The 20,326-nt window shown below is 49.5% G+C and overlaps 6 protein-coding genes across 6 annotated transcripts; 2 read left to right on the forward strand and 4 right to left on the reverse strand.

Moving 5' to 3' along the window:
• Positions 1–40: 40 nt before the first annotated feature.
• BDV59DRAFT_207772 (putative glucan 1,4-alpha-glucosidase) lies at positions 41–2,174 on the reverse strand (the record flags this gene model as incomplete). The annotated part of the gene is made up of 5 exons (XM_073695064.1): positions 41–691; positions 751–1,388; positions 1,445–1,541; positions 1,601–1,884; positions 1,946–2,174. 5 exons carry the CDS (start codon positions 2,172–2,174, stop codon positions 41–43), a joined length of 1,899 nt encoding a protein of 632 aa, XP_073548036.1.
• An 851-nt stretch (positions 2,175–3,025) lies between these two features.
• BDV59DRAFT_177925 (dipeptidyl peptidase III) lies at positions 3,026–5,621 on the reverse strand. The gene is made up of 8 exons (XM_073689688.1): positions 5,491–5,621; positions 5,229–5,430; positions 4,401–5,181; positions 4,292–4,341; positions 3,804–4,242; positions 3,678–3,751; positions 3,605–3,628; positions 3,026–3,553 (listed from the first exon to the last, which is right to left on the reverse strand). The coding sequence occupies exons 1-8, from the start codon at positions 5,580–5,582 to the stop codon at positions 3,152–3,154; spliced, it is 2,064 nt and encodes a 687-aa protein (XP_073548037.1). The 5' UTR covers positions 5,583–5,621; the 3' UTR covers positions 3,026–3,151.
• Positions 5,622–8,867: 3,246 nt separating this feature from the next.
• BDV59DRAFT_207775 (MBL fold metallo-hydrolase) lies at positions 8,868–9,913 on the forward strand. Its single transcript, XM_073695065.1, has one exon. It carries the CDS (start codon positions 8,937–8,939, stop codon positions 9,861–9,863), a length of 927 nt encoding a protein of 308 aa, XP_073548038.1. The 5' UTR covers positions 8,868–8,936; the 3' UTR covers positions 9,864–9,913.
• A 368-nt stretch (positions 9,914–10,281) lies between these two features.
• BDV59DRAFT_207777 (Zn(II)2Cys6 transcription factor) lies at positions 10,282–12,110 on the forward strand (the record flags this gene model as incomplete). The annotated part of the gene is made up of 4 exons (XM_073695066.1): positions 10,282–10,563; positions 10,619–11,269; positions 11,337–11,620; positions 11,699–12,110. The coding sequence occupies 4 exons, from the start codon at positions 10,282–10,284 to the stop codon at positions 12,108–12,110; spliced, it is 1,629 nt and encodes a 542-aa protein (XP_073548039.1).
• Positions 12,111–13,853: 1,743 nt separating this feature from the next.
• Positions 13,854–16,011, reverse strand: BDV59DRAFT_207778 (transcription factor domain-containing protein; the record flags this gene model as incomplete). Its single annotated transcript, XM_073695067.1, has 7 exons — positions 13,854–14,025; positions 14,081–14,655; positions 14,706–14,965; positions 15,017–15,067; positions 15,116–15,154; positions 15,206–15,807; positions 15,861–16,011. 7 exons carry the CDS (start codon positions 16,009–16,011, stop codon positions 13,985–13,987), a joined length of 1,719 nt encoding a protein of 572 aa, XP_073548040.1. The 3' UTR covers positions 13,854–13,984.
• A 952-nt stretch (positions 16,012–16,963) lies between these two features.
• On the reverse strand, positions 16,964–18,522 carry BDV59DRAFT_207780 (cytochrome P450; the record flags this gene model as incomplete). The annotated part of the gene is made up of 3 exons (XM_073695068.1): positions 16,964–17,839; positions 17,889–18,416; positions 18,466–18,522. 3 exons carry the CDS (start codon positions 18,520–18,522, stop codon positions 16,964–16,966), a joined length of 1,461 nt encoding a protein of 486 aa, XP_073548041.1.
• Positions 18,523–20,326: the final 1,804 nt, after the last annotated feature.

The following is a 20,326-nucleotide window of genomic DNA, read 5'->3' on the forward strand; positions in this document are numbered from 1 at the left end:
TGTCATTCTGGGGGGTTGATTTGTATCGCCGCCTATTTTCTTAGCGCCAAGTGTTGCTCACCACTGCCGAAGATGTCCCACAAGCGGACGGAACCGTGTATGAGCGATTGGGATCGCTCTCCCATTTAATCGTACCATCGCTCGCGACTCTGATGTACTTGTACTGGAAGCTCGTCCCAGCAGGAAGGTTCACCGTAGCATACCACAGATTGTTGCTGGAAGTGTACTTGTCAGCACTCAGGGCGACAGCTTTACTTGTATCCCAGCTTCCAAGTTGTGAGATAGAACCGGATAGAAAGACATTCTCGCCGTACACAGTGGTAGCTATTTCATCAAAAGTAACCGCCACGGATGTAGGTGTGACACATGCAGATGTTGTCGTGGACGATGTAGATGTAGTGGAAGTTGATTTGCTGGTTGTGGTTGTAGCGCTGGAACCGCTGGTTAAACTGCTGGGCCAAGCGGTGTTGGTCGCCGTACTATAAGTACCAGTAGCAGAGGTCGCGTAACAGACGGACGGGACACTACTGGCTGTCTTCTCCCCCCATGGGGCCGGGACAATTGAGTTTCTCCTCAAATTGGCAGTGAGTAAGGCTGCATAGGACCATGTAAGGTCGCGAGCCGACAGTGAAAAGCCATCATATTTGCTAAACTGTTCAGCCATTGAGCCGTTCGTCATCGCATGTGATTGCTATTACCGTAACTGAGTCAGCTGCCTGATAAAGCTGTAGTATTTGATAGGGAGCATACCACAACACTGATGTATCCGTCAGCGTATGTCTTCACAGCGTTTACAATAGCCGTAAATGTTGAGCTGGAGGAAGAATACGTTCCAACAGTCGCAGCGCTATAGATATCCTTGAAAAAGGCCAAAGAAATGTCCGTGATGGTGATTGACCCTATTTTCTGCCATTGATAAATAGCATCATATAGCTGCTCTGCAGCAGCCAAAGTTGTAAGAAACCACGGGTTTCCGTTGTAATAAGAGTCCTCCGGGTAGCGGCCCACCGCGACTGCTTGGCCCTGACTAACTCCCGAGTTAATGGAATAAATAGAGCGGAATGAATCCGTGTAGACTTTGTGGTTCGCAAGTGCACGGGGGGAGCACGGCTGAAATGTTGTGTCATCGCACCCAGCATTGGGATCGAAAGTATGAATGGATCCAAGGACAGTGTTGGCATCTTTTCCAGATCTTCCACCACCAAAGTTGGCCATAATATAAGAGCCGGTCCAGAATCTTTGTAGGAAGCAGAGGACCTGTGGTGCTTGCGAATCGCACCAAGAGCATGAAGAACCGACTTTTGTGGCGAAACTGCTGCCTTCCACCAAAGCCCGGTGTTGCGTAGCCACAGTGAAGAAGGAGGATCCACTCACTTCTTCCCAGAGATCTGCCCAATTTACTGCTTTAGCAATATTTCAGGTTGGGGGAAGAACGACGACCAACCATAGCCTGTTTGATTCCAGTATTGGGCGACATAGGACAGATCGTTACGGACGATGGGCCATACAATACTAGAAGCGTAGCTTGAATAGCCATTGTCCTACGCCCACGTTAGCTGTTTTGCCAGGTAGGAATACAATCCATGTGCAGAAAGCGTACGATTAACCAATTGCCGAAGTCAATCAAAGCTGTGGCTCTAAGAGCAGGGCCATCCCGCTGAGGTCGGCCCCAGCTGCCGGTGAACGCGGTTGTGTCAACATTAAATTTCGGTTCTCCCAAGCCTCCACTTGCGAACGAGCCTGATGGATTAGACACAGTCTGTAGATATGCTTGGGAGCTAATGTATTCCATGATCACCGTTTGGAGGCTAGTCTGGCCGTTACGGAACAGGTCAATCAGGGCCTTCATTGTCAATGCAGCGTCGCGGGTCCAGGTAAAATAGTCTGTCCAGATATATGTAAGAAACGCGCATAGTATATAGTATCTCCCCGTGCAAACACTCACAATCTGGATCGCTAGTACTTGGGCTGGCGATTACGATTCCTGATTTAGCACTCGCAGCATATGCTCCACTGGAGCCAATGTTGTCGAGTATGCCGTCAAGTGCGACGCTCGTCTCCGATGCCAGCCATGCATCCAAGCTAACGGTAGCCCTTGGAGATAGCTGCGGTGCTGCAGTCACGCTCTGCACAATAGCTAGCCCATGGAGGGCAAGGGTCAGAATACGTGCCATCAATCACAGTATGAGAAAGTGCAGATCAAAAAGAAGATCTTGATATCTTTGAACGAAAGGAGTAACTGAAGAGGCAGATCGTACTATTATTTATGTATCTCCTCAACTAAGAGCGACGGGCTATTATCGGAAATGCTCTTCGTTTGGCACGCGTACATCTGGTTTTATTCCATAGGTAGTGTTGAAATATCGACGGATGCCCCGCATGATCCACGAGTCCAGGGCAATTCAACCATTGGCCTTTTAAGGTTCACAAGCCTTGGCCGGTGCCGGACACTACTTAAAAGTGCTTTTAACGTGTGCTGCGGGAATAATTTGTCTGTAATGAAGATTACGGCTCGGCTATTTGATCCATAAATATTGATTTACTCATGATGACTTTGCTAAGCCACTTCTTCATGGAAAGCCATGGAAGAGAACAGCCCTCATGCACAGGCAGAACGTCCATGTGATGGAGGGTTAGCTCGCCGGCTGTGGGGTAGTAGGTACAGACTCCGTGTATATAGTGCCGGGCATTCAGCCCGATTCGACGACGATTAATTGCAATGGCGCCACCAGACATTTGAATTCCCCGCATATTTCGCCGTCCCCTGTCTTCTTCGATTTTTCATACTTGGTATCGTACGACATGCAGACTCATTTCGTCAAGAACGGCCCAGTCAAACTTTTAGTGGGACAATATCGAAGTACAGGGAGTACGTATATAGCCAGAGACTATCAAGTTCGTCCATACAAGTCCAGGAGTCTCCTGACTACACAATCCAAGATTTGGCTGTAGTGAATTTTGGTATGCATTGGGAATGTAGCTCGAGTCTTTTACACTACATTTCACACACAGAAGTTGACTTGTAGGTTAGCTAAGATTTGATGGTATTGAGTAGTTTTAGCCACTTTTGTCGTTCCTTTTGGGTATTTCTTGCATTTAGTTCCACTCAGGCCCGTGGCAAATCCAGAAATAGCCAGCCCCTTATGCCAGATCACTCTGGTGGCTCATCAACCTGCCTCTCTGCCCAGCTCTGGATAACTCCCCTGGAGGTTGGCTCATACTCCTTCAGTATTATCCCATCATTTCTGATAAATGTGTTTGCATGGCAGAAGACCAATGGTGGATCTTTTTTTGAGATGACAATTTCCCTCCAAATCATAGCGTCGTCGTCAATAAGAGAAAGATCCTCGTAGAAGTGGCGACAACTGATGTTGTCGGCGGTACAACGGTAGATGTGTAGACGCAGCAACATCCGGCCCAACGATGGCTTCCCTTCTTTTATTATCATACGACGGTCCACATGAACAGTGAGACTCATCGCTGTGGGATCGCAAGTTACAGTATACAACCCGTTGGTGTCACGGAGGAGGTGGCGGAATATCGCATAATGTGCCTGCTGCTTATCAGTTACTTATTTTCTGATAGACGATACCTACCAACGTACACGGCTATGCGCTTGGCCCCATTTCTTTGACTTGTTAGTATTATATTGTCTGGCTGCAGTTGACATGTCTCACCTGTGTAGATGGATCATAATTTTCGAGACCACGGAGTCCGTCCACTGCCAGCTGCAGGTACATATTGTAGACAACTGTATTGCACTGTTAGACTAGCACGCAGTGGTATGCTTGCAGTTAGCTTACCATCGTCCGCCTTCACATCGCTCTCGTCATTGTATCCGAACAATTGAAGGATTTCTGGTTCATCAATCAAATAAGCACCAACGAGTTCGGCTCTACATTCATCGACGGTAGTTGCAATGTCTTCAAATACTCCTGTCCAGGTCTGCCCTGGCCGATACCATGTCTCGACTGGCATTCCCGTCACAGGATTATTAGGCGGATGCTCTGGGTCAAAGTTGAAGCTACCTGGGGTTGACTCCACAAGGAGCTTCCCTGTGCCGTGACCTAGAATCTCGTGTAATACCACCCAGATATAGTAAGCATGGAATCGATGTGCTTTGAAAGATTCCCGCTCCGACTGATCAACAAGACCGAGACCCCTAGCACGATAGCTCTCCGCTAACATCCGGCTAGAGAATATCAGATTTTTGTGCCCAGTTTCTTGTCGTATGTCATTGTACTAATATTTGTATTAGCGTTGGCATCTGCACGCAACATACCATACGTACATTTGGGAGATTGATCCCAGGAAATATAATGCTGGCGCAGTACGCCAGCGCTGGGTTGTGGTGAGCTGAGACACTTAGGAGAAACCGGTATTAAAAACTGGGAGCTTACAGTGTACGCTAGAGAAGTCAGGGGCATCGAACAAGTCTTTTTCGAACGGCCCTTTACTACCATCTTCACCGTCAACCCATGGTAGTCTGCGGATCAAGTTATTTGCCATGTTGGCGAGAATACTCAGTCGCTTTGTCTCTGTTGAATCAGAAATCCCAACAATGCCTTCGAACTCCCCACGGACACCGAGTGGATCACGGTACGGCTCAACGAATCCAATTACCGTTTCCACCGAAGGCGCCTTGTCGTTAACCCATATCCTTTGGGCTGTTTTGTATGCCTGGAGGTCCCCGGAGGTAAAGCTCTCCAATAATTGTTGCAACATCTGCTTTTGACTGGAATTCGAAGCATAGTTCGTGGCCTCCTTGATCCATTGGCATATCCGTTCTAGCTCTTCTCTATGGTCACCTTTCACCAACCGAATAGTTTTTCCCGGTAGCGTGTCCGTTAAGAAACACCCGGATTCGCCCTCTGCAACGGAGGCTTGCAGGATATCATAGCATGAGCCGGTTCTGCGCAACCGCGTGTTCTCAGGTTGGATCCCCTGTTCCTCCATAAGCTCCGCTATGGAGGAGAAATCCTTTAAGTATTCCATACAGTCCTTCCCAAGATAGTAAGTGGTCTGCGTCAAGGCACTAGGACAACCAAGTCTATTGGGAAATGGCCGAAACATGGATTCTCTGACGTTATCAAGGAGTGAAGCTGTTTCTGGATTGCCTGAGGCAAGCTTGTTGAGGCTCTCTTGCGACACATCAGGTATGATCTTTTGATCGCCGGAGCCCTACGTATGTTAATTAGACTAGCCCTTTATGCCGAAGATATTCTTACGAAATAGTTCCCAATATTGGACAAGAACGTGGCAGAATAATCCAGAAACTGATTCAGCTCGTCAATATTGACATTGGCGTGTGTGGCGAGAGATTCCCATTTTCCGTCGCACAGACGGTGTAGTGCCAATATCAAATCAAATATCCCATTTGCTTCTGGAGATACCTGCCGAAGGATGATTCGTGTGCCAGCCCAGGCAGCCCTTTACAAGGAGCGTTAGGCACATCTGCGTAAATGCGGATAAATCGAATGGAGCTCATACTTCGCCATATAATGAGCATAACGTTTTTCTTGCGATGTGAGGCCATCGAAGGCAGTTCCCACGGACAACTGATATATCTGTGGCTTTGTCATATTCTTATAGACTGCATACCAAGCCTGGTGGCAATAGCAGCATCTTTGCGATGGTGAAGAGCAGTCAGTATGGTCAGTGTTGACCCCGCATCGACGTCACGTGCGAGGTAGATAGACAGACAATACAGGCCATGCTAGTTTCAAATTCGTTCAAGGGCAAATCAACGGAAATTCTATAATTGATGAAGGTCTATCGCATTCCTTGGTTATTGAGGTCTCGTAATCACTAGGTTAGGGATAGTAGGACATTGGATGTCAATGAGAAATAACTGAACCCTTACACGATCTCTCGGGTATAATATCTAATGATGTAGAAAACAAAATTCTCGTTCATAAATTGACATGGAGATGTAGGGCCATTCGCGATAACGCCAGGAATCCATCCGATGAAACCTCGTTCTGTCTATTTGGTGACGGCAGTTCAACGCTTCCTCAGACACTGATCACACTTCGGGCATCCACACACCCGTATCCTAATCAACAAAACTATTCCCGCTTCTTGTACTGCCAAAGCCGACTTAGGTAAACCGAATAACATACGGGCATGGAGTCTCTCCGAATCCATCGATGCTGTTCTCCTGCACGGCGTTGACGCGGTCATTGGGAGCATTCCACATACGATCGTCAGAGTCGCTAATCCGGTGTTAGCAGGTAAATTCGGAATAAGATAGTCAAAGGGCAAGCATACATCATTAATCCCACGTGGTGAATGCTGGAACTGTCAGAGCAGCTGCACTCCCCGCCGAAGAAGACAGCGTCACCAGCCTGGCGCTCATCGTATGGATATTTCCTGAAGAAGATAAGTCAATATGGAGAGAGATAGAAGCCTATATAAAATGCATACTTGTACCCCAGAGTCGCTTCATCAGCGCAGTACATGCTAGAAGTAACACGAAGACCTTCGCTGAAGAGATCGCGGCCCGTAACTTGGCATACAGCCCAGCAGACCAGTCCGGAGCAATCGTATCCCACTTCGCCATAGTCGTAGGGTGGCTGATCACCTGTAGGGCCCTCACAGTCGCCACCACCCCAGGCATATGGGATTCCCGATGCAGTCATGGCTTTGTCCAAAACCTGCTGCCCGACGGTGCTGTTGCGCGCGCGAATCGTGCCAGCAGAGGCAAGAGTAGTGAACAATGCAGCGGTAGCAAAGACCTTCATTTTCAGTATTGAATATGATATGTCTATGAGCGAAATTGCTTCAGGTATTTAGAAGGTCGAAGGACGTCGAAAGTTGTTTTATATCAACTCCAATAGAGGCTGGCTTAGTCTGTTTGAGAGTCGGTTAGCATTCTGGTTCCGGGGTAGATAGGATCTATTTATCTTTTCCGGCTGAGACTCTGAAACTATCAACACTTTGTCGATCTCTTGGTCCAGGACGCAACATCGTATTTGCCGCAAAGGATGGAGATCGCTCGCAGATTAACACTTGTTTTAGGCCGAATATTCAATTCTTCATTCCGTTTCAGAATGAACACGAGGCCAATTAATCGACTGAACAAGAATAGAAACCCAGAAAATACAGTGGAGTCCACTAAGCATATCACATAGCTCCGCGAAAGTGATTCTAAAGTAGGTACGTGGTCGATCAATCCAAGGCATGTGGGTTTTCATGTCTTGATAGAGGATGAATATGTTAAGGCTGTGAACACGAAGAGTGGAGAGCCAAGAGTATCGAAATGACTTCCAGGCAATCAGATAAGGCGACGGCAACACGAAGCGAAGGGGTAGCATGGGCGATCAGTGGCCTGATACGACGGGCCCTCTATTAATAAATGATCGCCAGGGCCAAACACGAGCCTACTCGGCTGTCCTGGAGCAGGTCTATTTTATACAGTGGCCATGCATCGAGAGATACAACGCTCAATTCTACTCGTCTAGAATTGGCCATGCCATGTTAACTATAAATAAGGGTACATATGTGATGGTATAACCCCTCAGCGTGCAGTACTTTTGAGTCTCCCGAGAGAGGCTCATTAGGGACTTTCTGAATTTTCAGTCTTGACTACATGTTTCCTTGCATATAGAATTTTATGGAAATTCTGCGGTATGGACAACTGACAAATTTTTTGATTCTATAGTTCAGTTACATCTCAAGATCCAAGGGCCGTAGATCGGCATCGAAGCACCACAGTTTCGGCGGGAATACTTCAGTAGCTCGTAGCCCTTCTTTTCCATCTAAAAGTGCCATCACAATGTGGGCGCTTGAGCATAAGAACTAGCCTTCTATGTTTTACGTCAGAAATGTTTGTATGCTTCTAGTACGATGGGAGCTATACCGCAAACTTTGGTGAGAGGCGTGGTGTCCACTCATGCTCTACATTATATTATTCATTTGAGAGACTCATGACCCCATTTCGGTCGCCGCAAATATTAGTGACAGTATAATTACACAAGCGAGTCGGCATCTTTTCTTCGGCCTCACATCTGGTTCATAAGTGCGAATCCGTTCTCTGAATTCTAGCACGACATATGAAATGTGCTCAGGCGGTGACATGATCCCTCGTGCGAATTAGCCAGTTGACTTGAATATACGTCCACGACTGCACCTCCATATGTTGTGCAGCAGCTATGATTTCGTGATATTCTCCGAACACTGTCGGTCTACAGTGTTGCTGCTATATTGAACCGTTTCCTAAGCGGCCAGTAACTCTATCTGTCCTATAGCGGATAGCTGTATCCTGTTCCAATATCTACTATAGCAAATATATAGTGTGCTGACAGTGCCACTTTTCTCTTCACAGTAGACCAGAGACCCTTTGTGCGTCATTGACCTCCATAAAGACCTGCACAATCCACCTTTGTCCAACATATTGTCGTATCCGATGGCGAGTCAGACAACGTCTACAACAACATTCAAAAGGGGACAGATAATACATGCATGCCAAGAGGCAGCCCTTGCCACTTGGCATTCGGGGACCTTTTAAACTCTGGAACAGCCCCATACCCCGGCCGCAGGCATCTGAGGCGACCAAATCCCGCTCATCTCCTGGTTGGTTGACAATCGGTCTCCACCAGTCCGGGGTCCCATGTCATGCGAAGCCATTGTTCTGTCTGCTCTTCCAGATGTGTTCCACGGCACATCGCCGCTGACAACTTGCTGCAAGATGTACAAATAGGCCCGTACATTCTACACCAGGAAGGTCGCCGATGTAGACGGCGTCTGGTAAGCTTACATCGCCGACTGAATGTGGCGTCTCACGATTGCGTCGTGGATAAATAACTTCTGCATGTATGAGTGTAGCGGCGTGGCGATGTGCAGATGTCATCAATCACGATCCAACAACCCGCATGACATTTGCTTCTCAAAAAACAGAAAGGTAAAAAGAGATTAGCTACGATTATTTTCAAGACATGGCGCGGCAGCCGACGGTGCACTCGATGTACGAGCCAACAACGGGTACCTGGCAATACATCGTTGCATGTCCAACGAGCAAACAAGCAGCCATCATCGACCCGGTTTTGGATTTCGATTCCTCCTCCTCCACCATCAGCACGACATCTGCAGACTCCTTGCTGCGGGTGGTTTCCGGGGAAGGCTATTGCGTAAGCCATTTGCTGGAAACTCACGCCCATGCGGACCATCTCACCGCTTCGTTCTACCTCCAGCAGAAGCTCCTTGCGGTAGGGAAACCCCGTCCACCTATCTGCATCGGGAGGAATATCCATCTGGTACAGCAGACCTTCGGTCGCAGATACGGCATTGCCGATGACGAACTCAACGTCGCATTCGACCGGCTCTTCGTCGATGGGGAGGAGTTCAACATCGGCGAGATAGTCGCCTCGGTGCTGTACCTGCCCGGCCATACCCCCGACCATATCGGCTACTGTATTGGCGACAGCGTGTTTACGGGAGATTCAATCTTCAACCCTGACGTGGGTAGCGCGCGATGCGATTTCCCGGGGGGAGACGCGCGCGCGCTATACAAATCAATGAAGCGACTATTGGGGCTTCCTCCATCTTTCCGACTATATACCGGTCACGACTATCCGCCTGCGGCTGCAGATGGGTGCGTCCGCGAGCCCTTGCCTTACGTGACCGTGTCTGAGCAGGACGAGCGCAACAAACACGCCAAACGGGAGAGCTCGGAGGAGGAATTTGTCAAGTGGCGATCGGAGCGGGATGAGGCGTTGAAGGAACCACGACTCATGCATCAAGCGTTGCAGGTCAACGTACGCGGAGGGAGGTTACCGCACAAAGTGAAGGACGGCCAGGTGTTGCTAAGCTTCGTGGTTCACGTCCCCGAAATTCTCCTGGCCGGGGAGAGTGGAAACCTGTGAATAGCGCTTGAGACTAGGGCAAATGGTAATAGTAATAGACTAGATTGGACACTCCATGTCTCACGCTCGTCTTCATTCGGACCAGCCTGCCGCATGTTAGCAGCTCATCCCCAAAACAGTTCGCCTGAGGTTCGAATACCCGAAATTAAGGACTTTGGTGGCCGCAGCGTCTTATGGTCTCGAACACCTGTCGTCGCCGAACAATGGGTTGGTCCCCGAGTCGGCGATCTCGGAGCGGGAACTATGGGGATCATCAAGCAATTCATGCCATGTACAGATCCGGATCCTTACCAGCGGGTTCTGCCGAAAAAAAATGCCACTGGGATGCAGGAGTCATCTACTATCCGACTGATAAGATGGTCTGTCTCCTGTTCGACCTCCCTGTCGCCAGTTGAAGCTTCAGTATCAGAAACCCGCTATGCAAACAGAATCAACCCCATCAAAACCACCTATCCGGCAGCCTTCCTCGTTGGCATGTGTGCCATGTCGGCGGCGCCACTTGAAGTGCGATGCTCAAATGCCCGCATGCAGTCGCTGCCAGGCATCCAGCACAGAATGTGTCTATGTCCGATCGAGACGGGGCTTGAGGAATCGTAATAGAGACCCTCCGTCGCAGTTGTTGAACGACGACATCCCTCTGTTCAATGCGGATGCATTTGCAGACTGGTTGAACGCCACGTCTCTTCCGCAAGATCTAGATGTACTTCGTGCACACGGCTCCCTATGTCTCAGCGAATGGCAGCTGACGAGATCAGACTGAACGAGCACTCCTACAATCCCTCGACACTCCACAGACGTTAGACATCCCGAGTCTCACAGAGGACGCTGTCTCATGGCCGGATCCCGGACGGCTGATTGCCCCCGATGTGGCATACGACCCTATGGTCCAGCTTTACTATCAGAACTTCCACCGGTCGCACCCTGTCGTGGTCCCAAGACGGGCACTTCAGTCCCCTCTGCGTGAGAGAATGCCGCCTTACCTGCTGGACATCATGCGCTATGTCGGCGCACATTATTATCCCGATCCGCTTTTCAAAGAATCTTTCCGGCAATCAGCGTATGAAGTGCTATCGGCTTCCACCGTGAAAGATGGCTTCAAGGTTCAGGGCATGCTCCTCCTTGCGATCGTGGAGCACGCGCATGGTAGAGAAGACTCCGCGTATTTGACGATAGAGACAGCCATCACTCAGGCCCTGGAGTTGGGAATGAATCACACCCAGTTTGCGAAGGAGCATTCCGGCGGCGATTTCATCCTCGAGGAGAGCTTCCGCAGGACGTTTTGGGAGCTGTACGTAGTCGATGGATTATTGGCTGCTATGGGAGAGCAGGGTAACTTCCGGCTATACCATCAGAGGAACCCAGTGGAATTACCGTGTGCGGAGCAGATGTACAACACTGCGGTTCAGGTAAGACTAGCAATCCTCCCCACTGCCTTCTGTGTCAGCTCCAACTAACCAGTTTGACGTGGTACAGATCGTACCAAACACGCAAACGCTAGACGATATGCAACACGATTGGGCATTCGGAGACGCAACCCACGCATCGTCCTTCGCCTATCGCGTCCAGGCAGTGCGAAATCTAGGGCAAGTGCTCGATGTCAATCGATCACTGGATGAAAACATGGAAGCCAGAGTGGAGATGGTGGATGCGACGCTGTTCTCCTCACTGATGCGCTTACCGTCGTCCCAGGGAGGCGCTGCATATGACAGCTCGAGCCTTGATGAGATGGTCTTCCAGGCAGAGATGATCAACTATCTGTAGGGGTCGCCCAAAACTTTGCGTTGCCTATCGCGAAGGATCTAAGCGAACGGCTCGCTAACGTATCAACGAGTCAGTGCCATGATATACCTCCATCATCCCCGCTCCAGCATGCGGTTCGCTTCTTTCCATGCCCGTACATCCTGCACACGCCTCCGCGCCGCCCAAGATCAAGCCATGCCAATGGCCACCGAGCTGGATCTGCATTCACAGAAATTTCTCCGGGCCGCCGATCTGCTGTCAAACTTGGCCACCTTGCCGAGCCCAATCAAGTGCCGGACTCCGTTCTTCACCTGCGCGCTAGCCATGTGCGTCGTCGTCCACACCGCAGGATGTCTTGTCATGCTATCCAGTGAGAAGCAGGAGTCCCTCAAGGCCCGGATCCAGCTGGGTATTGGCGGCCTACATGTCCTTGGTAAGGTATGGCCGCTGGCCAGAGCCGTGCGCCAGCAAATGCTCGACATGTATCAGGAAATGGGTCTGCGCTGAATGACTCCAATGTCGGTCGCATGTGAATATCAATACGCTTTTGGGGCTGAGGGTCGGATGACACGGGGGTTCCTCTGTTGACGATGCAGTCCAAAAGGAGCTGGAACCCCTCTCCTCCACGTCAATCCAGATTGGACGCTTTGTGGGCCATCGGAGCCCACCGAAAGGAAAAAAAAAAAGGAATGACTCCTTTTGGCCCGAAGCATCTTGGCAGTCCATTTCATACGTGTCCAGGGGCTTCCGATGAGCCTGTCACCTCGGAAATGTATACTAAAGAGTACCAAGCACTTCTTGACAGCTCATTATCGGAGATCCGGCCAACCAATGACGTTAAGCCTGCTATGGAAGGGTCTTCTCGTGGTATATGATAATGGATACACTGGTTGGCGCTAGAGCAGCATCACGATTCCTGGGAAGCTATGGACTGGTTAGACAATCACCGTCCATTACGGTGACAGATTGTCCTTATTTTTGTTCAAAATTTGATCTTGAGAAAACAAAGCGATTCTATAAATACTAACGTCATACCGTCTGTGCCCGGCCTATTCTTCGTAAGAAACATCAAGGCGATGTCGTGCAGTGTGGCTATACATACTGAAGGCGGAGTACAGGACCCCGTCGCATATGTGTAAGCGCGGGCCTACGGAAGAAAGCCAACTACGCGTTGTGCTTTTCGGAGAAAGTCGATGACATGGAGTTTGGCTGAGCCTTGATGTCAGGCATTTTATCGGCCGTACACGAAATCACCGTCAACACAGAGCATGACTGACCCAACCAGCGTAAACCGGGTGTTTGTCAGATCCCAGACGGCCAAATCATAAATTAGATGCACCATCCGTCTATCCGGAATGAAATAGGCCGAGCCCTAGTCGCACGGTTCCTTGATCAACCCTTCGTAGTCCATATACAGGGATGTTGCCTGTTTTGGAGAATCCCAGATGTGCTGTACTGCGTAGAACTGACAGAGTGGGCACATAACCAACTGTCTAATGTGCTATCGACACTGATGTCCGACGTGGACCTGGTCTAACACAAAACAGGTAAACGAGCGGAGATGCTGTGCCGTCCATGCGCATTGTTGGGGGATCACAGCGTATGGCGTTGGGTGGTCCAGTCTGCAGAAGCTTTGATCGTCTTGTAGCGTGATTGTAGTGAAATGGATGTGGTTGTGTCTACATTTCTGACCGCAGACTAACAGTGTGTAAGCGCGTGATAGAATAGGAACATGTTACCTCGAGCTCGGCCAGATTCCGAGTTAGTAGTTGGTAACTTGGAATGGACATAATCCGTGTATGTTGTTGCGTTGCGTATCGTCCAAGCTAAGAGCACGGCCTTCCTTCGTCGGAAGTCAAGGTATATCAATAGCGTTTTGCAGCTGAATATTTACTTGCGCGCTTTTCTGAATAATAGACGTTCGAGCCAGCGCCTGCTCTGCCCAGAGCCCTCTGATTGGCAGTGTCTCTTATCTTGAAATCTGCGGAAGTTGCAGCATCCTCTACAGATGATGAGGAAGTCCATAAGGGCAGACATAAGATGTCGGTTCTCATTGGATATCTGCGGGCTGATTTGGAGAACAAGATGCAGAAAATGAAAGACAGAGATAAAGCAAGGGCTTGAAGTTACAGTTGGAGTACAAGCACCCTAGTAAGTCTCCTTCCCGAGATGTGTTTCGTTCGGTTATGATTTGACTTTATGTATTGAACTTGATTATGTGCAGAGATTACACTTCAGGATGCCATGCCACTGATATCTGCCTAAACCAGGTACTCATGCATTCGATTCGTAAATCATCAAAAGATTCCATGCTGCCATGGACCTCCCAGTCTAAAGCGTGCTGTCCAGAAGAACAAAGAAAATCCAACGGGGAAAGAAGATTAATCGCGAAACTCTCGTTCGATTGCTTGCGCAATCTCATCTAGTCAAAGTTAGTTCTGCAGAAGTATGAAGCTGGTAAAAAAAACCCGTTTTACCTCGTATCCCCTGCAGGGCCTCGAACGCCAAGGCATAATTGCCGATGAGTTTTACCACTAACCGTAAGCTTTGATGCACGTCCCGTCGGAACCCCACTAGGGAGGATGCATTCAGGGAACCAGGCCCATCCTGGCTGGTGGTCTGAAATTCTCGGGCTTTGAGGCAGAGCATCAACAGAGCATACCCCGACTGCATCGCGCAGCAGACCAGAGTTGGCATGGTGCGTGGGATTTCCAACCGGGAGTTCTGAGAGCGGTATGGTTGCTTTCTCGCCGATTCATTGGCGGGATTAGGATAGGGCAGGTTGTCAAGCAGAGTGACTGTATTCAACGCCGCGTGCAGGCAGATCTTCGACGACACATCGGAGGAGAACGGGAACGGCAGACCCCGGGCGCCCGAGGGCACACTGACATCAGGCGTGGGCATCGGATCTAGGTTGATTTCAGACGAGTTATACAGCTGCCCTTCGAGCTTTTCGATCTTTGATGCGATTGGACGATCGGGAACGCAGGACTGACTGGGTACATTCGTGAGGTCTTGGAATGCACACAAGCGGTGTATTTTGATCCGAGCGCTGCGGAATAAGCTGTAATTCGAGAAAAGACAGGCAGTAAGGGGACTTACGTGTGTAACTTGATTTCAGCGAATGCCCTCATGGTGGTCGAGGCCACGTATTCCGGGGAACCACTCGAAGGGGCCATCTGGGAGACCGGGGGGGCTTCCCTACAGGCCAACAACAAAGATGCAATCTGGCTATCGAGAACCGCCATCCGCTCTGAAATCCACGAAGGATCGCTCTTGGCCTTCATGGTCTCATCGACGTCGCGCGCAAAAGTGGCCGATTCGAGGATGGCTTGCTGCGCTTCCACAAGGAGTTTCCAGCCCTACAACACGATCAGCTAGCTGTCATCAGATTAAAGACACGGGTCCCTTACCTCCGGAAACGGAGTGACAAACCATGGGTCGTATAGATCAAAAGATGGCGCCTATCACTGTGAGCCTGTCATCTTCCCGGTGGTAGGTAAAACACATACCGTATTGCTAACAGCCAAGCCCTGACAGACAGTCATATACTGGAGTAACAGTTAGTATCCTTCGCTGCAGGAATCCGTGGTAGCACAAACTGTCATCCACCATGTCCGTCGTCTTGCTTCGGCGAATCCGTCCTCGTCCATGGCCTCATGCAAGGACAGGCTCATTGCCAACGCCAGGGATTGGTTTGCACGATGGAGCATCTCATTCATGTTTCCCCGTTGCGCATATTCGTACACACTCAGAATGGCAAGTGCAATCACCCCCTCAATACTCGGCGGCACCTTGGGGTGAAATGGTTCACGGTCGAACACTCGAACCCCATCTGCCGAGGGATTATTCGGATCCTCGCAGGTTCTTAACGGCTCGTATTCATTTTCTATAGCTTCAAGGGCCGACTTTGCGAAACAGTGGGCAAAGTCCCTGCGGAGCTTCACGTATTCTGCTCGCTGTGCGTCATTCTCATCGGGGTGAGGGATGAGGACCAAGACAGCCGAGATTGCCAACCCTAGCCCGTTGGAAGGATGGAAGTCCGGTAGTCTCCGCGGCAGAGGACGGCTGTACACCGGGAGACGGAGTGGCGGGGGTAGTATAGGGAAATAGGGGTGTATAAAGATGTAATATGCGTCCAGACTGCGTGGGTTAACAACGAAGACGACGGTAGAGGAATCCATGAGGCTCAAGCTTACATGTCCTCATTACTACCATAGAGTCGAACTGGATTCAGCGCATGAGGGGGTATGGTACTCCCCGCGTGTTCATCGGCATTTGGGGCAAATATGGAGTCAAACATGGAATCGATTTCAGCCAAGGGAATATCGACATGTCGCAATCCCGCTCCGGGGCCACAGAGTCCTCCAAGCTGTTTTACCCATTCTGAATACCACGGGTCAGTCATAGTTAGGACGCCTTGTACGATAGAGTAAACCCTACCATCTCCTTCGGAGCTCGATCTGGATCCCATAGTGCTGCCGCCACCCTGCGACCGTCGACCTCTATCCTCCGTCATCATTGATAGACGGTCATTCCTGGGATTCCTGTTGTCTGTTGCGGGAGAGCTTATACGAGTAGATGGTGATTTAGGGGGGCAGCGATATACCGATATACTCGACAAAAGCTGGACAACGCACGGCTATTGGCCGATAAAAGAGAGGGGAAAGGACTAGTTTGTACCTGCCTGTTTAATTAAGTGCAGATGCAGATCCAGGAATGCACAAAGCAGCCCAAAAAGAAGGAATGGAAGTAGAATCTACTTGCACCAAAGATATGGAAGTTTCACAACAGATGCACTATTGTATCTTCTAGTCGTGTGGGTGGAGCGGATTTCCGTTCAAGATGCAGTCAACATTGTCCCACCTGACCCATGCCGGCAAAGGATTCAAGGCCATGGAATATACATCAGGGAGATCGGGGGTAAAGAACACATGGCGTGGGAGAGATTTTTTTGGTGGCCAATTAGCCATCAAATCCCGATGGGGTAAAGCGAATCCCGATTTGATGTCAAATCCAGACGGTGGGAAAAAAAAAGATCAAAGACCGTATGATCGCAGACGGCTCAGGATTGGTACAGGTGGAGCAGAGTGGAATACATTGGAACATGTCTCTTGGCAACGGGAATGGCGCAGTTGATCCGGCATGCCAGCCGAGGAGGAGATTCGATGATATGATGGGATCTTGCAGATCTAGTATGGCCGAGGGGTCTGGTCGGAGTGGGGACGGGATTTGGAACACATGAATCAGGGTTTTGTGATAGAGGGGTGTAGGGTAGAGATCCTCATGATTCTTGCTAGTATAAACAGACTTTCTGCGGGTCTTTGGCCCGTTCTATCGGAGTGCGTCTTCATTGTTCTTCATGCACGGTCCCCATGCACTATCCTACAGCTGTGGCTTACCGGTGCGATGAGGAAGTAATTCTCCGGTCTCATCCTGTCCCATCCGGCGTCTGCTCCCAGTTTTACACCCCGACATCGCCGGAAGAACTCGGCTGCAGCCAGTCGCAGCTCCATCCATGCCAGATGAATCCCCAGGCATGTGCGGGCCCCTGCACCAAACGGGGAAAACGCGGTCTGGCCAGCATCCGAAACCCTTTTCTGCATCCACCGACACGGGTCGAATGATTCAGAGTTAGCATACAGCGCTTCGTCCCGGTGGATAGTATAGCTCTGTGTGCTGACCGTCACCCCTTGCGGGATGAAATGCCCTGCGAGCGTTGCTCCCCCTGCAGGGACCGCCCGAGGCAGGGATCCAGGAGCCGCTCCATAAAGCCGCAAGGTTTCCTTAATGACGGCATTTAGCAACGGCAGTTCCTCTAAACGAGCATCATCGTAATCATCACCCACCCCGCTGACTTCCTCCTCGAGATCCTCCTGCAGAGGGGGATGGGACAGTACCGCCCAAATGAGATATGTCAGCGTGATCGCTGTCGTGTCAGATCCGGCGACTATCAAATTGCGAGCCTCGTTGACCACGTCGTCGTCGTCAAGTGTCGCATCATCCTTCTCGGCCTCGTATATCATGCCGGAGAAGATATTTCGGCTGGCGCTGCTCGTCGTTCGACTATTGGTGATCGCACGCTGCCCATACTCTAGGAGACGATCACCTGCCTGGAACATGGTCTGCAGAGCAGGGTGTGGTACATGTCGACCAATAAATCCAACCCACGGAAGCTCAATATTGATCCCGGATCCCATCATGGTTGACTCTAGCAGGCGTATATATTCATTTTTCTGAACAAGCGTCAGCCCCACCAGTTCTCTAAGGGAACAACGCCCTTACCCTTCCCACTTGGAGCATATCAAAGGACTCTCCAAACATCAGGTGTCCGGTCACATCGGTGGCTAAGAACGTCCACCATTTCAGCACATCCGAGACACCGTCGCCATTCAACTCCCGTTCGATCTGTGAAACAGCCAGTCGGACTTTCTCTAGGACGACCGGCTCCCACACACGCCGCAGCTCTGACTTGGAAAACGGGCGGGCGAAGAGCTTTCTCCGTGCAGAATGCTGCCTAGGGTCGCGCATCGTAAAGATGCCAGGTCTCCTCTCAAACACGAATTTAGAATACCAGTCTGTCTTTAGGAACGGGGTCCCAACGCGGTGGATTTCCTTGAAATCGGCAACAGACGAAATAGATACTTCGTCTGGGGAAATGCGGACGATTTGACCATAACTCCGATGTAGGTCATCGATAAAGTAGATACGTTTGCCAGTGATTATGGAAAGCTTCAGAGGTAATCTTGTGAAGTTCGTATAAAGCGGACCAGGAATGCGACGAAGAGGGGATTTGTATACCCTGGTCAGGGCCTAAAGCAAGTCAGCAGAGGCTTGCTATAAGCCATTTGTTCTTACGAACCCGAATGACCCAAACCCCAGCAATAACAGCTATGTAAATGCCAATGCGAGGTTCCATCACTCAGAAGATGAAAGTAAGTCTTTTTCGGAAGGCGATGGTAGTGGGTATGTTGTCACACTTCCTCTGTAATCGCTTGGGTTGGATACGCTAGTAGTTGTCCGCTGGGCTTCTTATATCTTTGTTGTCACCGAGGTGGTCCACATCGGCCTCAGTAGCCAGCAAGCTACAAACACCCAAATCAACTTTTTATCGCAAACTTCGATGTCGAGGTGAGTGACTCACTGGCTGCTCAGGTCCCTCGCTCATCCCTACGCCCCACAGTCTAGGTTCTGCGAGAGAAAGTTCTCAGTAGGTAGATGCTTTTGATATGCGATGAATTGACAAGTTCTCATGTCGCATATTCCCCGCATCTTAACTATGTACCTGTATAGCTTAAGTAATATAGATAGTCCTTTATTCAATCACTTCATAAAAGTCTAATAGATGCAGAAAATCCTGTACATGTTCAGCAGGTTTTCAACATGGCTAATTTGCAATGTACCGTACTCACCAACGCTGAGGCACTTTCTGTCACCTTATTTCAACACCTAGCACGTTTGAGTGGGCGGATAGTACTCAAAGTTTGAAAACACTCGTGCATCTATATAGCTTAATTCGGATGCGTCGGCTCCATTCTCGGCTCCTCCCCACACTCTAATTCCCCGAAATACTGGACATGCCCATGGTCTTCTAAACTAATATGGTCATTCTCGTCAACCTGAGGAATAGAGAGTACTCCATATGACGCAGCTGGTTACCCTTCACTATCACCTGACGTCCTTCTCTACTATTTTTTTTTTTTTTTTTTTTTTGCACCTCGTCATGCAGGGAGATCATCAGTCGCCGAGTCTTGCCGCCTCCATTGTTTCTGAGATGTCTGATAGAATTTCTTGTAGGTTAAAAGGATAGTATATCAGGAGACTTCTGGTTTTTTTAGTGTGTGAGTGTGAAAATCAGCTGCGTTGATACACGTTCACCTCCACAGTATATATTTCATCGAATGCTCCCAAAGTAGAACGAGACGCAAATAACAAACAAGCATGAGAATTGCTGAAATACCTAAGCCCTTTACAAAACTTTATAAGACACCTAGACATTGATATTGCTATGATGCCTGAGCTCGTAAAATGAAATTATGTCAGATTCCGGCCGTGTCTATGCCAGGATTAGACGTCTTTGCGACACACCAAGGCAGATTCCTACATTACCTGATCGATAGTTGCCACGTAAAGTCTGCCAAATCAATCCAAAAATGGCAAATAAAAGATTTGCGATATGCGTATTCAGACAGATACTGAGCCCCTTCCCGGCATCGTGATAAAGTCGCGAAGACAATAACTATGGTTACCGTGCCTCGCCAGCGCCTGCTTTCGTCCATTACACCTGAAAGTTAAGACCACATCTCCCGGAGGATCTATATTTTGAAACTAGCGCCCAGGGAAAGCTTATAATTCGACGCTGTTGCCCTTTGGGTTTCGTACCCAGCAGCACATCTGCTCTCCCGAAATTGAGGTCAAATGCACGGGTGCCAATGCGATTAGCTACTTTAGTATACAATCATATGAAATAGTAGCTTTGGTAGCGCCATATTACGTACCGTGTCATCAAACTCAATCCTTAGCGTCAAGACTATCACGTCTGAACTACCTATTCGGGCAACTTATCTCTTCAAGTGTGACCGACCTGGAGGTCCAAATAACCTAGCCCTTATGCTCTTTTCGTCGAGAACCTCAAAACCCAGAGACATTAATAAACTTAGATTCTCTGCGGTATGATGTGGATACAATCTATTAGTTACCTATGCGTTCATCTCCGGCCTTGT

The sequence above is a fragment of the Aspergillus ambiguus genome (assembly GCF_047715705.1).
Source record: "Aspergillus ambiguus strain CBS 117.58 unplaced genomic scaffold BDV59scaffold_15, whole genome shotgun sequence".
In the NCBI taxonomy this organism is placed as follows: Eukaryota; Fungi; Ascomycota; class Eurotiomycetes; order Eurotiales; family Aspergillaceae; genus Aspergillus; species Aspergillus ambiguus.

What these genes read in the sequence shown, in the direction of transcription:
- BDV59DRAFT_177925 (XM_073689688.1), bottom strand. Translation starts at nt 5,582, where the DNA reads ATGACAAAGCCACAGATATATCAGTTGTCCGTGGGAACTGCCTTCGAT. An exon ending in CTGGGATCAATCTCCCAAAT is followed by an intron (nt 4,243 to 4,291) that starts GTACGTATGGTA and finishes TACAAATATTAG; the next exon opens with TACAATGACATACGACAAGA. An exon ending in GGGGCCAAGCGCATAGCCGT is followed by an intron (nt 3,554 to 3,604) that starts GTACGTTGGTAG and finishes GATAAGCAGCAG; the next exon opens with GCACATTATGCGATATTCCG.
- BDV59DRAFT_207775 (XM_073695065.1), top strand. Translation starts at nt 8,937, where the DNA reads ATGGCGCGGCAGCCGACGGTGCACTCGATGTACGAGCCAACAACGGGT.